The sequence below is a fragment of the Embiotoca jacksoni genome, unplaced genomic scaffold (genome assembly GCF_022577435.1).
Source record: "Embiotoca jacksoni isolate LCO1_2020_lvr unplaced genomic scaffold, fEmbJac1.0.p SCAF_10, whole genome shotgun sequence".
Taxonomy (NCBI): Eukaryota; Metazoa; Chordata; class Actinopteri; family Embiotocidae; genus Embiotoca; species Embiotoca jacksoni.
In genome coordinates, this window is record NW_027185230.1 from 7,173,358 (window position 1) to 7,194,396 (window position 21,039).

At 40.7% G+C, this 21,039-nt stretch overlaps 1 protein-coding gene across 1 annotated transcript in view; it reads left to right on the forward strand.

Annotated features, from left to right (window-relative positions):
• The window catches only part of LOC138206433 (transmembrane protein 132C), a 141,588-nt gene that overhangs the window by 44,183 nt on the left and 76,366 nt on the right, over positions 1–21,039 (forward strand). Inside the window, exon 3 of the mRNA XM_069163150.1 lies at positions 1,687–2,611. Coding sequence (XP_069019251.1) covers positions 1,687–2,611 — 925 coding nt within the window. The remainder of the gene's footprint in view (positions 1–1,686; positions 2,612–21,039) is intronic.

Here is a 21,039-nt window from a genome sequence, read left to right on the forward strand (position 1 = left end):
GAAGATGTAGTAAGAAAAAAGAAAAAATTTAGAAGCCAATTATAGCTGGGACATTTGTTTTCATATCGGAGCAAAAACCTAAGTTCTGTTCCCAAAACCAAATGTCGATTTAACACAATTTATATTATATTACATATTTTATGTAAACAAAGATCTCCACAGATCCACATGAAGCACATGTGGGGTGAGCATGTAGTAGGTCACAGAGGTCCACAGAGGAGTCGATGTGCACACCTTCCAAATCTTAACAAAGCATCAAGAAAGCCACTTAGTTGATTTTAGAGAACACTTCAGAAACATATTGCTTGGAAAAAAATACCCAAAACATCTTGTTTTAAAAATATATATTTGTTTTATCTTGCAAAACATTTCATATTTAAACGTGGTAAGTTGATTAGAGGTGATATGTCCCTCCAGCTGATCAATGAGAAATGACGATACCTCCAGAGTGTCAGACTCAATCTTCCTTCTGTACAGCCCCATGCATTTTAAAATCCTTCTTACTTATCACAATATCACCCAGCCTGTTCAATAACAGCCCGAATCTCGCCATGTCTCAACCCAAGCATGAACTTAATCAAATAAACGAGGCATATTCCTCAGTTTATCAGCTTTCCGCAACATTTCATTCAATAATGGCTTTCACGTTACAGCAATATTGGTTATATTGTAACGAGAAACATTTCACGTTAGAAGGACACAGGTATCAAACGGAGATCAAGTCACACGTAAACATACAAAACAAAATTACAAAAGAAACTGAGGATTGATTATATTTGACGCTAGTTCAGGCATCTAATAACGCGAGAGAGCAACAGACACTGCCTGTTTCCTGATAACAAAGTGCTAGTTTCAATCCAAAACCACAATAGTAAACCATTTACTCAAATTATCCAAGCTATTTTGCTTATTAACCATACCTTTAGCATAGGACTGTTACTTAATGAAAAGGTTAAATATTTATTTTTCAACAGTGGTTTTTATCTGCAGGATACTATATCTCCTGCTATCGGTATATGATCCTACGGGTGGTATCAGAGGGTATAGGGTCAAATGACAAAAACTGTAGGTTTGAAGACTTGATGAGGACTTACTTTATGAAACATAAGAGACTGTTAGAATTACAGACAGCGGAAAAAGAAAGCAAGAGAGAAAGACACAGACAATAAAGTCTAAGGAGAAAATAGTGAAAGGAAGGAGAAATTGAAGGACAGTGGGGGAAAAAAAGATAGAGTTAGGGCGTCATAATGAAAAGGATTGAGAGCAGGAGGGAACATGGACAAGCCTGATAAGCCAGTGACTGAGAAAGATGCAAGTGTTTTGAATAGTCTAACAAATTCTTTTAAATAAGAGCAGTGGCTCATGAAAGTGATATCATATGGAAATGTCTCCAACAAACCATTTAACATTCACCGCTGGAACCGACTGTAGATATGAGTACCTCAGGTTGCAGGCAATGCATGCTAATGTTATGTTAAATGTGAAGTGCGGGTGTCCGTTTGGTGAATTATTTCAAACAATTGTCCTCATTCAGCTCTTTGATTTCATGCCCGGATCAGGTTTTGCTGATCGGCTTTAAACAATGAATTTGATTTCTACAGCTAAAGGTGTCACGATAAGGAATTTTTCCAGGTTGTTGAAACAAAGGCTTACAGTTTGAACAGTCATTTTCTCATTTTGTTTCAGTGGTGGACAGCAAGGTGATCCTGGAGGGCCTGCAGAGGTACGGCCCCACGCCTATCTATCTGCCTGTCAGCTACCGGATCCTCAATGCCGAGTCAGCGTTCTTCTTACAAGAGGCAAACCAGGACTTAATGAGGAACTCCAGCCTGCAGGCTCGCACAGAGTCCTTCTTCGTCCACCAGGCCCGGCAGATGCCTTTTGTCAATGCTAGCTACGGACCGCTGTCTGTCCAGCAGCCTGTCCCTCTGGAGCTGCTGCAGACACAGCCAGGGCCTTTTAACACACCCTCCTTCTCTTCATCATCAGTGCCAACATCAGCAACGTCAGCGCCTCTCTTTACATTCAACTGGAAGGTCCACACTTATATTATTAGTGAGCGGATTCACCCCAGCTGGCCGAAGGTTCAGGTGTTGTTCTACATTGCGGGAAGGGACTGGGATGATTACAGCGCCATCCACAAGCTACCCTGCGTCCGGATGTTTGCCTTTCATGAAACTCAAGAGGTGCGTGGGACATGCAGACTAAAAGGTGAGCTGGGTATATGCGTTGCCGAGCTGGAGCCCCTGGCCAGCTGGTTCAGTCCACCCACTGTCAGGCCGGGAAGGCAAAGGGTCTCAGAGCAGGCCCAAGGCACTCCAGTGGAGCTCTACTACATGGTTCAGACCACAGACAGCGGAGACTGCAGCGCGGAGGACGCCAGAAAGGGAAGCGCCGTTCGCACCGACCAGCAGAGGCCGCTGGGTTACTTTGCAGGGCACACACCTATGCAGCGCATCGGGAGTGTCAGGCTGTTTCAGCCGCTGTCGGAGCTGAAGCTGGACAACAACTTTGTGGTGATGACACCCTCCAAACCCATCCGGCAGAGAGAAACAGTCTCCACCTTTCTGGCTCTTTCCACACTTTCTTCAGCGCAAATTTTCACCCTCAGGTGAGTCATCCTCCTCCTGAGAGAACAGAGTCTTCTCTGCAGCTGTGCTAATGATCTCTCATTTTCTGCTTTAAACAGAAATCATTGAACATACAAGCACTGTACCCATCTGGCAATTATGTGTGAAATTGTGCTGAGCTTACAACAGAGTCCTTGTTTGGCAGTAAAATGAATCACGCGGGGTGTAACTAATCTCACACAATGCCTTTTTGTTTAATTAAATACTGAAATGTATGTGCAGCTCTACAAACATGTCAGATCTGCATTGTTGTTCCAGAGATCACAGTTTTTAGTCAAAACAGATGAAGTCAAATCATCCTGTTTCTTTTTTTCCTACGACCAGATTCTTTTGTGGTTTGGAACCGTTTCTTAAAACAGTTTGTTTTCACCAAAATAATCTGCAGTTGGCAAAATCAGGGATTAATCTCTGGCGCTGGAGATTAGAAAATGAGCTTTAGATTTGCCACACCATACTCCAGTCTACGGGCAATGTTGCTATGATACTGCTACTCTACTGCCCAGCAGCTGTTGGAGGTAATTTTTTCATTTGTCTATTATTCAGAAAAACACAACATCACGCATGAAAAACCTGGCATCACAAGCAAAAATAAATGTAAAACTGTCCTTGTTCAATCAATTATCTGATTATTGTGTGCTCAACAACACAGACAAACAACACTCTCAGATTTGGGATTTGCTTCTGCAGAGCAAATGTTAACTTGCAGAATCTTTTTTTGCGAAATAACATTATTACAGTGACAAAAAAAGCTCACCACCCTCCAGAGCCTGACTCCACACCAAAGTGAAACCTTTTGATGGTTATTTTTATGTTTTCTGCAAGTAGAAACACAAGCTATTTCAGAGATATTCAACAAAACTGAAAACTGAGAGCAAAGTTTAAAGCGAGTTTATTTATACTAATATATATATTTACCTATATCTTGAATGATAATAATCTTACTGCATACAACACGTCAAAATAAAGTATCTACCCATATTTTGCAAGTACTGTCTTTAGAAGAGGCTTCTGTAAATGTAAGACATAATTATGATGGATAAAATGGTTTGTTTTTCCTTACTGAAACCTTCAGAGTAATTTTTAAGGATATTAGAGAGTTAATGGAGCACTTCATCTTCATTCAACATCTTCAAAACAGCATCTATGACTTTTTGTAGCTTGTCTTGACTGGATAACTCCCTAATTACATCTTTGTGCGACGTATTGCAAGTGTTTCATGTACTCACCTTCAAAACTGCGAGTTTAAGGACATTATTTTATCCGAGCAGCAAAGCAGTTATTGATTCATTGAGCTTTGTCTCCAACAAATTACTATTCAAAGTGACTGTAATTGCTCCATGTTGTGCGATGCAAATTAAGGTGTAAAGAATATGCATTTCCACGAGGCTACTTTTATGCCTGCCTGAGATCTAAATCATCGCAGATGAAACAGTTAGCAGCCTCAAAGTGGAGCTGTGACAGAGAGCCTTGGCAATTTGTCAACCCTGGGTGAGCAGGAAATCTGCCAAAAAGCCTCATTGCTTTTTCTCTCACTCCAGTGATGATGAACTCCCATGAAGTATTAGCGCTCACAGTGTGTGTTTATCATATTTGTCAGCGTGTGTGTAAATAGGAACTTTAAAGGCAGTATTTTTCCTTTAGTGCCTTTTTGCGCCAGTGTTGCACCGCAGACCGTTCAGAAGTTCAGCTTTTTTATGTTTTTCCATTGGGACAGCAAAGACTTGAAATTCAACCAAAATACCTCATTAGTAACCAAAAGAGTAAGCCTCAAAGTGTTTGAAAATTCACAGCACTTGACTGCCAGCTTACCATACTCTGTAACTGAACATCCAAACGCAGATGATGAATCTCACATCAGCTTTGTTGGGCATTGCTTTTATCTTACAGGACAAAACCTGTGATGGTATTCAATGTCTTATCCTCTCAGCTGCAGGATTTCCCGATACTACATAACTTACTTTAAAATACCCTTTAAGCACTCGATATCCCCATGATGATGGTGTGAATTGAACTTCTGTACCACATGAGGCGGGGGCTAGAGTGTGTGTGTGTGTGTGTGTGTGTGTGTGTGTGTGTGTGTGTGTGTGTGTGTGTGTGTGTGTGTGTGTGTGTGTGTGTGTGTGTGTGTGTGCATCTGTGTTGATCCCTGTTGAAGACGTTCTGAACAGCTTCTCTCTCTTTCCTGCGGTGTTTGCATACTGCCGGCCAATGTTTGCTCATGCTCTGGTGTGGGTGTGTTAATGGACAGCTTACTTTACAAGTAGCTCTGTTGCGTTTCTCGCAGCAGCCGAGGCATCATTAACTATTTATCGAGTTACCCCCTTCCCCTGCCCATACTCCTTTCTCCCCCTCTTATCCATCTCCTCCCTCTCCTCCACCAGTTTAACTTGTGATAAAAGAATACGGGGAATCTCTCCGGACAGCCTTTATTTCCTACATGTGCTGCTGTCGGATGGAATCTCTGCGTTTATTTTTTTACCCTAAATTTGCCTTTTTTTTTTTTTTACAAGATTACATTTTTAGGATTGTGACAGAATAATATGGTGTATAATCCTCTGAATTTATTCTTTATCAATCAGATTAACTGGCGTTAGAGTAGTTTTCATTTGCATAGAAATACTACCTTGAAAAATGACAGGATTTCCTGAGACTGATTATGTAAAGCACATTTACAAGGGCATGATGCAAGGGCTAATAAGAATCTCATTTCAGAATCAAAATTCACCATTGTATAAAACAATGTGTTAGTGTGTGTTGTTTGATTGTTTGAGAGCACCATATACAATCAGCAGGCTTACACGCGCCCATGCTTTGATTCACTCTGATTAGTCAAGTATTTTTCGGTCACAGTGGGTATTGTAGACCTTAGTGTGGTGTGTTAGTGTTTAAATAATGTACGGAAAAGTCTCAGTGACCCACATGCAAAAAGAGCTTGGCTAGTAGTGGTGATTCCCCCCCACTATTCTACATACTTCCGTATTAAACAACTTTAATATTTTAGCTAATAAATAAAGTAATTGCTGATATTATAAACATTAAAAATGCTGTAAAGCAAATTCCAAGATTTGCTTCTCAGTACATTATATACGTGTGAAATGAGTTGCTGAAAGCATGTGCAAAGCTTTTAAACTTTGTCGCACTGAAATGTGGAGTTAGACCGTTGACCAGTTTCTCATCCGTCTTCAGCTCAGGTTTTTTCTTTAGGCGGGGCTAAAACCTAACCTATCTACGTCACAACGACCTATCTACGTCACAACAACCTATCTACGTCAGATCACAGCCGGTTTATATAACCTTCTGCATGGCTCCTCCTCTCACAAGGTGAAACGCTATAAAAGCCTGGAGCTCATTTGCATAAGAGGTCATCCCACTGGACTTCAGTTCTACTCCTGCTGTAGTCAGATTGTTGTTGTACATCAGCTGGCTGCTACAGGACGTCTCCCTCCACCCTCAAGGGAATCTTTCCTGGAAGCAAGAACCTCCAAAGCAGCGCTGCATCGCTATTTAAATTCCCTACTGATGAAGGAAAAAGAGGTGGATTGATTTCATCAAGAGCCACACTGATGGAGAGCTTCGCATCAACAACAACAGCCGCCTGTGCAGTGACCATTTCACGACGGATTGTTTCACCAACTTGGGCCGGAGAGGGACCGAGTTCACGGACACACCGCTCCTCCTGCAGCGCGGAGCCGATCCGAGCTTCACCCTCACGGCCGTCCATCTCTCCGTCCGCTGCCGCCGCCAGTAGCGGTGGACACCGCCGCCGCCGACCGTGTCCACCGCCGCCGGCAGAGTCCCCCGCTGCCGCCGCCGTCGGCAGGGTCCACCTCTGCCCCCAGCAGTCCACCACTCAGTGTAAGTTCTGTGTGCTTGTTATAATTATACTAGATAACTTTTCCACAGTAACTCTGCTACATTTAGTCCTCGGTGTAAACCGCTAACGTGATTTTTCTCGGTGTAGAATAACTTTATCTTCATGAAATGGGAGCGAATGTGCTAATTAGCTTCGACTGAGCTCGTAGTAGAGTTCAGAAGAAAATGATCAGATAACCGCGGATTGTTTTATGTGTCCATCTATCTACGATAAGAAACTATAACATATGTAACTCTGTATTTTACATGTCGGGGTGATGGTAAACATGGACCAGAGGAGATCTAGTCCTCCCGATTTATGAGGGTTGTTGTTTTTGTACTCCGGTGTAACGTTACGATCAGCGACCCTCTCGGTTACATGTACCGGTACCGGTCCGGATAAACGAGCCCAACTACTGTACATGTGCAGGAGGCTGCAGAGAGCAGGTGGAGGTGGAGGTGGAGGAGGAGGAGGTGGAGGGACATCAGTGGAAGAGAAAGACTGTCGGCTCGACCTGAGCAGGTTCAAAGTTTGAATTGATGTGATGCAATTAATTGACATGTGATGTAATGAATTGATGTGATGTAATGCAGCGTTGTGCATGTTGCAGTTACAGAACTAAATCAACTCCTCCGCTCTTATTATCTCCACTGTTGTAATGCAGGTGTGTTAGAAGTAGTTGGAGACTCACTGTCTGCTGTCTCTGGTGTCCAGTTTTACTCCTGTGTTACAGCTCAGGGGGACAAACTTCATTTATATGCATCTGTATGTTTCACTCATTGGACAAATAAATTCTAATTCTATTCTGTTTTCCCAAAGCAGGCTGCTCCGTCCACCAGAGAGACAGAGTGCCAGTGGGACATCATGCATGAAGTCACCGGAAAGGTTGGATGTCAGACGGACCGCTTAGTGGGGAAAATAACTGTAGCCTCAGGACTGTCATACAGACCATTGAACACCTTCTAGCGAGTGGGCGGAGCTCCAGCGCCTCCAGGACACGCCCCTCCAGTCTCAGAGCAGAGAAGACTGATGATTTTCTCACGATTTCAAACCCTAATTTAATAAACTTGTCTGTGTTTTTTTTTCATTCAAATTTGGATGGGTAGTTAACAACCCATACTTCTGTGGTGTGATGAACTTAAAACTAATTTTCATTTCTACTTTACAGCATCTTTAAACATCAACTGCTTTCCTGTTAGCTGCTACATTTCCCCTATGGAAATAAACGAGATCAGTAAACTCATCTTTTCGGATAAAACAGGTTGCAACGCATGCAAACACTTTGATTAACCTGCTGGATCAAAAAGCCAGTTATACATATAGTCTATATGTTAGATGATGCTTGATTATAGGACATATAGGAGAGAGTGATCCCAATGTAAAAGACAGTTTCCTAAAACTGAGATAACTTAATTTGAAGATTTGCACACTGTAATGAATCAATAATGCTATAGGGCTGGGTGATATGGATAAAATAAAATGTCGAACACTTCTGCCATATTACAATGTCCAAAAACCAAGACAATTTCTGGTTTCACATCATTATATCGATATATTTTGCTTCACCCTAATTCAAATGTAATAGGTAGAATAATAAAATCAATAACACAGAATATCAGATGCCCAGAAATAATTGAATTGAAACCAGAGGCTGTAAAGTATTTTTTTCAAAACTGTGAAGCTAAGCTGTATTCCGAATGCCGTGCTAACATTTACTATTTTGAGTGCATAGGTGCATTCACACTGACAAGTATGGAAACATGGTGTATACTATAAATACCTGGATGAGTCATTCAAAATGGTCCAAAAAATTGACACTTTATGTTCACCATCTTGGCTATGTAGTGAAAAGGGAGGGACCACCGAGGGGAAGCATTTTCAAATTTAGGCGACTCAGAGAGCTGCAGCTGTTGCAGAACTATGCACAAAAGTGTTTATTTTTTATTATTATTAAGTACCACCATACTGCTGTTGGAGAGGTGGGCATCAGTGTGTTTGGTGTGTGCGTTAAACAAAGGACACTTTCTGGGTAAAATAATTCAAGCCCGCAAATATGGTGGCAGGCGATGCATTTAAATGCTATGATTATTTCCGGTTAGTGCAGAACGGTAGTACGCAACTTGAAACAACACTTTGTTGAAATTTAAGTACTACACTGGAAAGAGTCCTAACATGTAAAAATACTATAACTTAGTGTACTAAAGGAAATACACCATTTAGAACACAGCTCCAGTGTAAACTTCCTCCAACTAATAATACAATCTATATTTGTCCATGTGGGTTCACCATTTTCTTCAGTTACAGTCAGGGGTGAACATTATATCTCAACTCTTTAAAACTCATCATATTTGTTTTTTTTTATATTAATACTTCACAACAATCAAAATATTATTGGACTCACTCTTTCAAAGAGATTGTTGGTCTATCAGGTTATGAAATTAAAGTCTATTCACTATTAAACTCTCCATTATACAGTTAAGCACAATGAATTAGGTTTCCTCTCATCTGCACAACATAAAAACTAGAAATTATCACACATTGAAGCCTAAGCAGGACTTTACCTTAACGCCAAAGCAAAATTAACACAGGGCTTTATATCAGACCTTTTCTTTCCACCTCATCATTTAATTGGCTATATTTGATCTAATATCAACTAATGTAGTCATTATTTTGTATAATGCAGGCCTTTATTCCCAGCAGCTGGGAAAAACACATAGACCGTCATGGTTACTCTCATCTTCACAAATACTTGCAGACGCATATAGTGACACCCACTCGCGTGGACCCGTTCTGTGCCAACTGTAAAGTCATGGTGTGTTTGTCATGCTAAAGGCTCCCGGTGGAATCAGTAATTCCCTGCTCCCTGCCTCATTAGCCATGGAGAGAGTAGTGTAACAGGTTGGTAAAGACTTTTCCAGCTACTCCTTATTCAACATGCAAATGAAAACACCATTTCCTCCTGAACAAATTAACAGGCTTTTCAAAAGATAAATTGCCCCAGCTGTATTGTAATTTTGACTAAACAATCCAACATATTTTCACAGATCCCCTCGGGGACAGTGTTGCTGATGAATGCAAATGAATTACTAATGTGTGAGAGTGTGAAGGTATAAGTAAGAGACTCTTCATGCAGTGCCAGCCCAAACAGTCAGCATAAGTTTATTTGTTATTTGGAGATTTAGCAGGTATAAGAGGAGGGAATTTGCTGTTGGCCCATATAAATACATCTGTGGATTTAGCTGAAGCCAGTTTGGTGTTACTCAGATGTTATGTAGACAGGATGCAGTGGTCCGTGTCAGACGAGTCGGATCCTGAACACAGTTCAGGTTTTCCAGGTCTTGTGCCTCAACTGTTTGTTTTTCAGCCATTGTTTGCTGAAATATCAGCAGGAGAAAAGGTTGGAATAAAGATGTTCTCCTCAGTGTACTGGCCTTATCTTGACTGCTCTCCTCTGTGATTTAGTTCTTGGTAAAGGTCACCCAAGATAGGTATGTCTTTTTTCCATTTTCATTTTTGTACTTATCTGTACTTCTTGTATTTTATCTGCTGCCCTGTCTTGGTTTCTCTTCCTTCCTTGTGTTGTTTAACCTTTCTATCTTGGTACATACGCTCTCCTTTTCCGTCACAATCTTTGCCTTCCCTTAGTTTGACGTGTTCCTCCTCTTCATGCTGCTTCATGCTGGCAGAAAAACCTCCTTTGAATTAAGACAGACTTTTAATTCAGGATATTTAAATATAAAAACACAGCCTTCTTACCCTCTTCTGCTCATCTTTACCCAGCTCCCTCGTTCCTTTTTACTCTGTTGGGCTGCTCACTATTGTTTACTTTGACAGCACAGACTTTCCTCATCTATTCATTAATAAGTAATTAGTGATTTGAGGCCTAGGGAGACTGTTCACTATGTAGATCCTACTCTCCACTGGGTCCTGCCACCACAAAGCAATCACCAGTCGCCCGCAGCAAGTAATTTGAATCCTTGTATTTCTACCATAATGATTTTCTATCACTTTTCTTCTCTTGAGTTTGTGTCTAAGCTGATGAATTTATTGAACCTTAGAAGCTCGGAATTTATTGCTGTGCCACTTCCTCCCTGCCTGTCTTCATTTTTTTTTTTCTTTCTTCTCTCTTGCCCTGTCCATCTGCCTTTGGAAAGGCTGCGTGTTCCCGGGGGATTTGTGTGAACCCACAGCTTGGCGGAGAGTCATACGAATGTGCCGTAACATTCAGAGTGACACATGCCTCCCAGACATTGAGTATCGACGGGATCAGAGGTGGCTCCAGTTCTCCTCTCTGGTTGCTTTGAAGTTGTGAAAGTCTTGCGAGCTTTTTATAAGGGCAGCAGAGAGAATAAAGGCAGCTGGTGTGGGGTCCTCCCAAGAGATTGGTGCTCCATGGCAGAGCGTTTGGATTGCTGGAGTATGTGAAGTAGGCATAGATGTGTATCTCTACTCCTCAAATGTTTCAACTTGTAGCACGATATACTGTACAGAAACAATACAATTTATTACAGCTAATAAGTTTGTATCTCTGAAGCTTGAATTGTTTTTATGCTTCCACACTGGCATCAGCTGTAGCCGGAGGCATTATGTTCTTGGGCTGTCCATTCGTCCATACGTCTTCCGCTTGCTAAGGCGATATCTAAAGAGCACCTTGAGGGGATTTGTTCATATTCAGCATGAACATTCACTTGATCCAAAGGATAAACTGATTCATTTTCGCAGGGAATAAAGGCAAAGATTTAGGTCTCTGTGACCTTATGTTGCCCAATTATTGTGACACAATATCTCAGGAGGGCCTAGAAGGAATTTCTTCAAATTTGGGACAACCGTTCACTTGGACTCAAGGACAAACTGAAAAGATTTTGTTGGTTAAAGGTCACTGTGACCTCACGTCCGCCTAAAGCTCGTGAGAGTGGTATCTCAGGAAAGTCTTGACTCTGGACAAACACGCACGTAAAGTGCAACTTGACTGGTTGGCAGAGGCATACAACCTTGAGGAGGTAATTATAGTTTGGATATGTATTAGCTAAGCTCGACACCAGAAGAGATATTATGTAAAACTGATTTGAATTTACCAGTTTACAATGACTCGCTATAGCCTCCGTCATAGAAGAAAAGCAGGAAAACACCAGAAATTACTAACTAGTAGAGTTTCTCAGATTGATGAAGTCCTGAGGAACATTTCATATCATTCACCCTATACATTAATAGAATATTTTAAATTTCCCAGAGATCTTAAGCCCCTTTCATTTTTAGTTGTAACATCTACCATTCCCACAAACTTTCCTTCGGAGGCCAAAATGCAGTTTCTGGCTCATTAGATAATTGTATATGATGGCACATGATTAGTATAATTTGAACTCCAGTCATTTCAACCAAGATAAAATAATTATGTTTTGCTACTTTCAAGAACCAGAGCTGTGTACGTTTTTGATCACATACAAGCCTAAGACTAATAGGAGCTGTGGTCCATGAATGTTAAACAAGTATTTTCTCCAAAGAAATTATAAGGTGCTCACGTTTTACTCTTCATTACTGGAGTAAATTTAACATGGATGGAAATAAAAGCGCAAGTACCACGTCCCGAACGTCGAGTTACACTAATGAAGAAAAACAACAGACAGAAGTAATCCCAGAAGTAGGGGGACACGTCGGCTATCAACGGGATATGTTGACAAAGTAGTTTTCAAGCCGGGAAGTTTGTATGTGTATTACAAATTCTTGTGTTATACTGGGTTGCATCATAAATCCCTCTCGAACAAATGTATAATTGGGCTCTAAAAATATGGTTTCCTTGACTTCGCACATGTACTGTGCAGCTAACAAACAGACTCACTGAAAAGCTCAACCCAATCAGTCTGCAAACTTTTGTGAAAGCCAATTTGGATGTATGGCAACATATTAAAGCCTACATTCAACAACAAAACAGTAATGACATTTGATCATAAATCTGTTGGCGTACATATCCTTTTACATAACGACTCTGCCATGAACCTGTCATGGCAGATTTTTTTCTCTTTTTTTTTTTGGAGCTGCAGCTGCAATTCCTTTACTGATTATGCTGTTGTTAATATCTTCAGGCAATACTTTTTCTCCAAACTTCTACACTCTGGTTTCTGCAATCTGAGTTGAAGATGATATATATAGCGCTAGAGGCGTTGACAAACAGGATGGGATTAGATAGTGAAGCAGTACTAGCAGAATAAGCTCTGCCAGCTAACTGTGGGTTGGAGTCTCTCTCCCAGACAATCATAAGCTTGCCCTTCTAATCACTTGTTTATGCTTGATGTTTGTCATAAGGGTTTACTTTGATTAGTTTGATCCCACAGACTTGACAGCTGTAACACAAACCCCAAATCATGCATATTTTAATGTAGACTTGTGGGGAAGAAATATGGAAGAGAGAGAGAAAGAAAACATCATAAAATGTTATGGTTCTCATGTCTGTAATCCATTTTCAGATGCTGATCGTCAGCAACAAAAACAGACAAAATACACCAACTTGTCCCGGCCATATAAGAAATTGCATCACCCACAGTGTGATACACAAAGATTGCAACACAGTCGGACAAACAATAAACAAGAGGAGAGTTAGAGAGACTGGAGACAAAATCCAAGAAAAGCAGGATTTTGCCACAAGTTAATTCAAATTCATGTCTCTTTTTGCCTGTTTTAACAAACAAGCTTAAGGAATGTGAAAATAATTTCACATTTGAGTCATTCAACTTTAATCTGAGAAAGGGAGCTTTCATCTAAACTGCAAACACTTTCCAAGGTGACACTCACCGTCAGAATGTCTTGCTTTAATTAAAAAAAATAAATAAATAAATACAAAAAAAAAATCAAACCAGCTATGTCTTTAAATTAGCAATGATCTCTTTGTGATATGGAGGGAGACAGCTCACTGCTACCTGCTTGCAGCAGTTGGCCTGGTATTATCTCTGCAAGCCTACCACCTCAGTTTTTTTTTTTTTTCTAATGTAGCTTTGTTTCTGCTTTCAGCTCTCAAAATAGCTGGGCACTTTCTTTTAAAAGCCAGTAACATAAGACACAGTCACCATACTAGTGCAAACTCATAATATGTCTACATAGATGGCAAAGCCTGGGCAGCATGTTAGAGCAGCAACAGCAGCTCTGGTGCTCCGTGTCTGCATGTGATGTGTTCAGGAACAGTATTGTATAGTCACCTGTGTTTTGGCAGCACGCAGAGAACAATACATGATTACTGTAGTTAGGTGTGTAATTTGCAGGAAAATAGACTTAAGGTGTAAAAATACACTTTGGCTCCCATTTACAGGCGTATGTAAAGAGTGAGTTTTCCCACCTCATGTTTGGACTGTCAGAGTTTCAGAGTCGCATCAGATACGCAAGAGATGGGCGACGGAAAAATACAGCTGAAATGCTTTCTTTGTGTAAACTTAAATATGGCCTTTAATTAAAGTTCGAAGGTTATCTTACCTCATGGTGAGATATGTGTTTTGGAGGCAATATGTGACAAACCTGGACAATTTCCGGCGAGTAGAGAGCAACAGAGTGAAAGAGCCAGAAATTGTTTGGCTACTGCCACCTTTGATACCAAATATTACAAAGAGAAAAATAAATTAAAGGGAGAAATTTGGTCCTGTGTCCAGCCTACATGACTAATTTGTCATTATGTGAAAAAAAAAAATCCCTATGAGGGTGACGATGTGTCTCTGCAATCCTTCTAATTCCAACACTTTGTTGTGGCTGAAATTAAGGAGAGATATGCCACATAAAGGTGTGTGACTGGGTAGTGCAGGAAAAGGGCAGGAGGTGCCAGTAGTCAAAACCACATGGACTAGTTGTCCAGAATCACTACTCTGACACCAAATCTACACACAATAATTACATATATTTACAAAACAACAGGAAGCAGCCCCCAAAAATCCCTTTATATGTCCAGATCAAATTTGTTCCATAATTTATAATTAGAAGTTGAATTCAGGCGCAATGTCCAGAATAACATGTAAAATGACCATTGACAGGACATTTGTTTCAGATAAATAGATAGATAGATCGATAGTTACTTTATTAATCCCACAAGGGAATTTTTTTTTTCGCTACAGCAGCATTATAGATACAGGTAAAGCAATAAAAATAACAGAGTAAAAAATATTAAATGCACAATATCTACAATAAAATAGAATAATATCAAATTAAACTAACTAAACAATAGTGCAAGGATTTAAGCAAACAAACAACCAACAGTATTATTGTTGTGTGATGGATTTGACCAGAGGGGATTTATTGTACAGTCTGATAGCGGTGGGCAGGAATGATCTCCTGTATCTGTCCTTGTGACAGCGGAGCTGGAGGAGTCTTTTGGAGAAAGTGCTCCGCTGTCCCTGCAGCAGGTGGTGGAGAGGGTGGTCAGGATTATCCAATATGGACAATAGTTTGTTCAGCGTCCTCCTCTCCACCACCTTTTCCAGACTGTCAAGTTTACAGCTAATGATGGAGCCGGCCTTCTTAACCAGTTTGTTAAGTCTGTTGGTGCCGCCGGCTCCAATGCTGCTCTCTGCCACAGCACACTGGCCACAACAGACTGGTAGAACATCTCCAACATCTTGCTGCACACATTGAAGGATTGAAGTTTCCTCAAGAAAAAGAGTAAACTCATCCCCTTCTTGTAGACAGTGTTGATGTTGGTCTTCCAGTTCAGTCGGTTGTCGATGGAGACACCCAGGGACTTGTACTCCTCAACCATGTCCACCTCCTCTCCCAGAACTCTCAGCGGTTGTGGAGCCGTCGTCTTCCTGCTGAAGTCAACCACCATCTCTCTGGTCTTGGCCACGTTCAGAAGCAGGTGATTTATACCAGCCCACTCCACAAAGTCATCCACTACTGCCCTGTACTCCTCCTCCCGTCCATCCCTTATACACCCTACCACTGCAGAGTTGTCAGAGAACTTCTGCAGGTGGCAGGACCCCGAGTTGTACTGGAAGTCGGTGGTGTATAAGTTGAACAGGAAGGGAGGCAACACAGATCCCTGAGGAGCTCCAATACCACTGACCACCGTATCAGACAGCACATTACCCAGACGGACAAACTGGTCTGCCTGTCAGGTAGTCAGTGACCCAGGAGACGGTGGACGTGTCCAGCCCCACCACCCGCAGCTTCTCACTCAGTAGCAGTGGTTGGATGGTGTTGAATGCACTGGAGAAATCAAAGAAAGTGATTCTCACAGAGCAACCGGTTCCATCCAGGTGCGACTGAGCTGTATGTATATTCATTGGTTTTTCCAGCCTCCTGTAATGCAAATACTGACGTGTACCAGTGTTGGACTGACTGATGAGAAGCATTCCCACCAACTTGTAGACAAATTCTGAGACAGAACACACCTGGGATTAGACAGCCTGTTAGGCCTGCAATCTCAGTCCCTATAGATTCATAGTTTTGTGCATGTTGTACTCAAAGTTGGTCTGTGTCTCAAAGCCTCACAGTGTGCGATTCCTTTACATCACCCATGCCCTCGACGCAACATTATGGTTAGCTAATATTTAAAGTTAAATTCCTTTTTCCATGCAGGAGAAGTAGCAGTTTAACAAATAATGCCAACAGAACATAACTCTCACTGATTTAACAGCAATGCCTTTGGCCAAAGAAGTTTGAGGCATCTGGATGTTAGAAGGAAATGCTGCAGAGCCTCAAAAAGTGTTAGGATCACTCCTGTTTTTCTGGTATTGGGTGGGATAGTTACGTTATATATTGTTCAAATTCGCCTTCTGCTCCTCCCAAAAATTGCTCTTTTAAGTGTTGTGCTTTCATTCCCAGAGCAGGTCGCCTCCTCTTCACAGACGTAGGCAGAAATACAGACTTCGTGGCAGTGACGACAAAAAAAAAAGTTACAAAGACCTTGAGAGAGCAAGAGAAAATAAAAAAAAAAAACAGTACTGACAGGCTGACAGAATCTGGGCTTCTGGGGAGAATTATTAGACTGCTATAACATTCAGCATGCAGCTTGGAGCTGTGCCTTTGGCTGGGGCTCTAAGCTGTGTAGTGTTGGTCAGTCTGGCTGGAGCTGGTTAGGAGGTCAGCCATTGATCTGAAGATATAAGCTGGTACTTTGGATCTAAGCCTTCATCATCCAGCAGGGCTACACCACCACTGCGGGTGGATAAGCCTTGATCTGCTCAGGGGTTTGCATCTGTGTGTGTGTGTGCACGTCAGTGCCTACAGATGTGGCTGTGTTCTGTTTGTGTGTACATATAGATGCATGTGATCTGTAGGATTCTTTTATTTGTGTCCCTCTGCCCTGCTGGGTAGACTGAGTGATCAAGAAGAGGGAATAAAAAAAAAAAAGAAAAAAAAAAAAGAAGAAGAAAGACAGGTAAAGAAATAAGCTAGAAATGGTTAGCATTGTTTTGTGTGTACACATTTTTACAATTTAGTAAAGTAAACATTAATTATGAGATTAGAAAAGGTGCCATTAAATATCTAAATGATAACTAGCAACATGAGAGGAAAACCTCACGGGACAATATTCATAAAATATCTGAATAGAGAGATTGTGATTAATTGAGAGGGTGAACTTAAGTTGACATCTTCTGTTTCTGATGTTAAACTGACAGTAAATACTCAGAAATCTGGGACATTTTGACTTGAATTTCCAGTCAGTAATTTGAAGAACTTGAGAGTGACGTTTGATGTCTTTGAAAAGACAACATCCATTTCTTCACATACATTCGACTTAACAACTCGGCAGTGTTGATGCCATTTCAAACGTGATTTCGTGACTTTAGAAATGCACGGCGTTGTCATCGTGTTCAGTACACGTTAGAGTCCAAAATCATTTTTTCCTTCCTATTTCCATTTCCTGTTGCAGAGTAGATTTTCAAGCACTGCGGAAATAGCCATTGTGTGTGACACAACTTTCCTGTGTACAAAAAGACCAAAGATCTTGGGTAAGGTATAGGTAGCTGGTGGAGTAAACAAACACACAGAGGTACGATTATGCTCCGTGTTTCCCAGCCAAACATACTGTGAAAAAAAACAACAACTGAATACATTTCCCTTCCTCCAAAACGTGTTGGAATAATCTTCCCCCCTATATTTACTGTTTATATCCACATTTCTCGCTATTGCAGTCGTCTTCTTCACCCATTTTAGCCAGTACATTGCTGCAAAGGGCACAATATCACTTCTAAGTGACGATTGGTTGAAACTCATGGAAGGTTTGTGTATGTATGTTGGACCCCTGAATAAAATCATTGCTCTGTAGCGCTAGTAGTGGTCAAAAACTGCAAAAAACTAACATTTTGCTAATTTGAGATATTTGTCGCCTGTGTTACTAAACGAGAGAAGAATTTCCTTGAAACATGACAAAATCAAATATTATGAAAAAAGCTTTGTTGATGCTTAAAGTGTAAACCAGCACAGTGATTTTAGATTTAACCAATTAGTGTAATTAGAGTTTATTAGTCAGGACTTATAATCAGTTCTTTTCCCCTTCTTATCTCCGTTGTAGTTTAGTTGCAGGGCGTAATTTGAAATAGTAGTAACAATGCATTGAGGATGATGCAACAATCATTTGTAGCAAAAGATTACAGAGCTTGGGTAAATTAATGTTCGGGATTAATTTAACAACTTTAAAGTTTCTTAGAATCACTCTGGCAAATGCACCTTATTTACTCAAGATGAACTGATGTCATGATGTTGTGCTGTTAAATTTCTCATCATTGTATCATGAACTTCCCTCTCAGTAGGTGGATCCAACCTAATTAAAGATAGCTTTTTGTGCATGTAATATCAAGAGGCTGCCAGTATAATTAATCTACAAAGAAACAGATAATAAGCTTACAAACAAACAAATTCAATTATGACAGCGGAAGACTGTCTTATCATTTATTTATTAATTCTTAAAGTGAAAATCTCAAAGATCTCCATAAGAAGAAGAAGGAAAATAAGAATAACTTTGTGGTCTGTCACAAAATAACAAACTTTTCTTTGATAAGGCATAACAATAAATAAATAAATAATGCACATGTACAACACACACACACACACACACACACACACACACACACACACACACACACACACACACACACACACACACACAGAAAAGTGCTAAAACCTGTTAAAACTGCCACTGACAATGACACTGTTAAATAGGTCAGAGTTAAGTGTCTATTTTTGATCTGTTCAGAATGAATAAAAGATGAGTGAATAAAAGATGTTTTGTACATGTTTTTCTGGCCAGTGGGGTTTTGTAGCATCAACGTGATGGTAACTACTGGGAGAATTGGGGGAGGGCGTGAGAGCGGTCCTGGTTAATCAGAGTGGCTTTCCCAATAACATACTGGGTGTACAAAGTAGAGCCCCCTTACCATGAAAGGCAGCTGGATTCCCAATACATTCACATTTCGTTGTCTTTGGCAGTTTATGGCGGTAAACGGTAATTGCAGCTTTGTCTTTGGACTTCACTTCCCGGAGATACAAACCATGTCGCCTGTGTGACGTTGTGTCTATTTCTTTGGATTTGCATTTGTTTTATCACCCATAGCCATTGCTAATTTGTTTTGTTTGTTCGACCATAGTAACTATTTACTTGCTATGCCAGCACAGACCCAAACAAACAGTACGCCACTTCTTCTTCTAAGGACGCCGCCATGAGTTGAAGCGCAAACTTGTTACGTGAGCTACCCTCTCTTGCAGAACTACCCTCTCTTTCAGAACTACCCTCTCTTGCAGCACAAACACTGCAATGTAATGGCAGATATTAGCTCACTAAGCGTGTGCCGATGTTTTCCAGCAATGTCACCACGGACGCCAGCTTGTTCAGTTTGGACTAGTGCAGGGCAGACTGCAAAGGAAAGGGCTTTCCTCAGTGGACCAAAGGCTCAATCACCACTGTGTTACCTCATTCAGTGATGGATATTAACTTAACATTTATTTAAATGCAAATCTTTTAGATGAGTTCAGTAATAAATTAGAAATTGCACTTTAACTTTAATGTTTTACAATTCTCTGAATTTACAGCATTTAAAGGGAAACACTATTAATAAAGTAATCAAGTATTAGATTAACAAGGTATTTCACCTACATTGTCGGATACTCCTTTTTCATAATGGTCATTGGTGAAATTAAACATAATATAAGCCTTCTAAATTTGTACAGGATATACAGTATATAGTAGGTGTCATGCTGCCACCTGAAAAAGGAATATGTACAGGGTGATAGACGAGTATAAAACGTTTTTTAAAAAAAAGGAATTTCTGCTTTTACGTTGATGATGTTTATTCTTTAAAGAAAATATACATACTAAAGGTATATAAGGTCTAAATTACAACATTTTTATGTGTCCTCATTTTCAAGTCTAATCCAACCACTAATCTGCCTTCACTCTGAAATGAAGCACCCTTTGTGTTTTGCACAGCAGTCTTTCAGCCTTCATTGACATCTGTGTCAAGCACTTGAAGTTAAGATGCTGCTGCACAAACCCTGGAGCGAATATCCGCAACGCAGATGTACGTTTTATGTCTGCTCGCCTGTTTTTTGTTTTTTGTTTTTTTTACCAGTTATGTAATGGTCAGTGAAGTCCTGGGTGACCATTTCACTCGGTTCACTGTAGTTGGACGTATTCTGGCCCACAGTAATGGCAACTAGAGGAGATCTGGCAGCGTCTCTTTACTTCTCTCACTCCAGATGAGCTGTGTCATGGCCCAGAGGACTCATTCTGATTTTCTTTGTCTCGCTTTTGTGACATACAAACTGACACAAAAGCAACAAACTGTACACTCACAAAAACTTCTTTATCTCCTATTTTCTACTGCTTTAGTAGCTGCTTAGTATATTCATGAGAATCATGAAATGTGCTCCAGTCCATTTACGAGCCCTCTCCTCATACAGGGTCACAGTTTCATATCCGTACGATTCGTGTAGCTCTTCCTGATAGCTCTGTGGGGAGCGCACTCACCAGAAGCGCAGCTCGTGTGTGGGGGGCCTGTGCTAAAGCACGGACACATCATTCTTGATTCATGTGCCAACTACTTTAGTTATGATTTGAAGGTCACAACTGGTCAAGTTGTACTGAGCCTGCTCCAGTCCGACTCAGTTTGTCCTGAAATAAAGTCACACAGTTTGTTTTCTTCCTATCTAATCCAGTCCCTTTCCATCGTACCAAATCAATTATTTCCAACATGTTTTTTTTTTTCCTTTAGAGTAATTGGAACAGTTGACATCACATGAGAAATAATGTTGAAAAAAATTGTCTTGCCAAAAATGTGTGCCAAAATGGCAGTTCTTTGAGTTTTATTCATTATTCGTTTCATCAGGTTACAGTGCAGAGCCACAGCTCACCTGAAGTTCATCTCAGTCATACAAAGTTCAATCCTGTTCAACTCTTTCAGCTTCCGGAGCCCTTGTTGTGCTTGTCGCCTCACCCACCGCCTCATCCAAATTTAGCAGTTTACCTCTGCCCCATTTTCCGAACAAAATGTTGCATAAATCAACAAGACAATGGCAACTTTTTGATGGAATTTGGGGTGAAAAAAGTTTTTATGTTTCAGGTGTTTTTGCAGGTTGCAATAATCC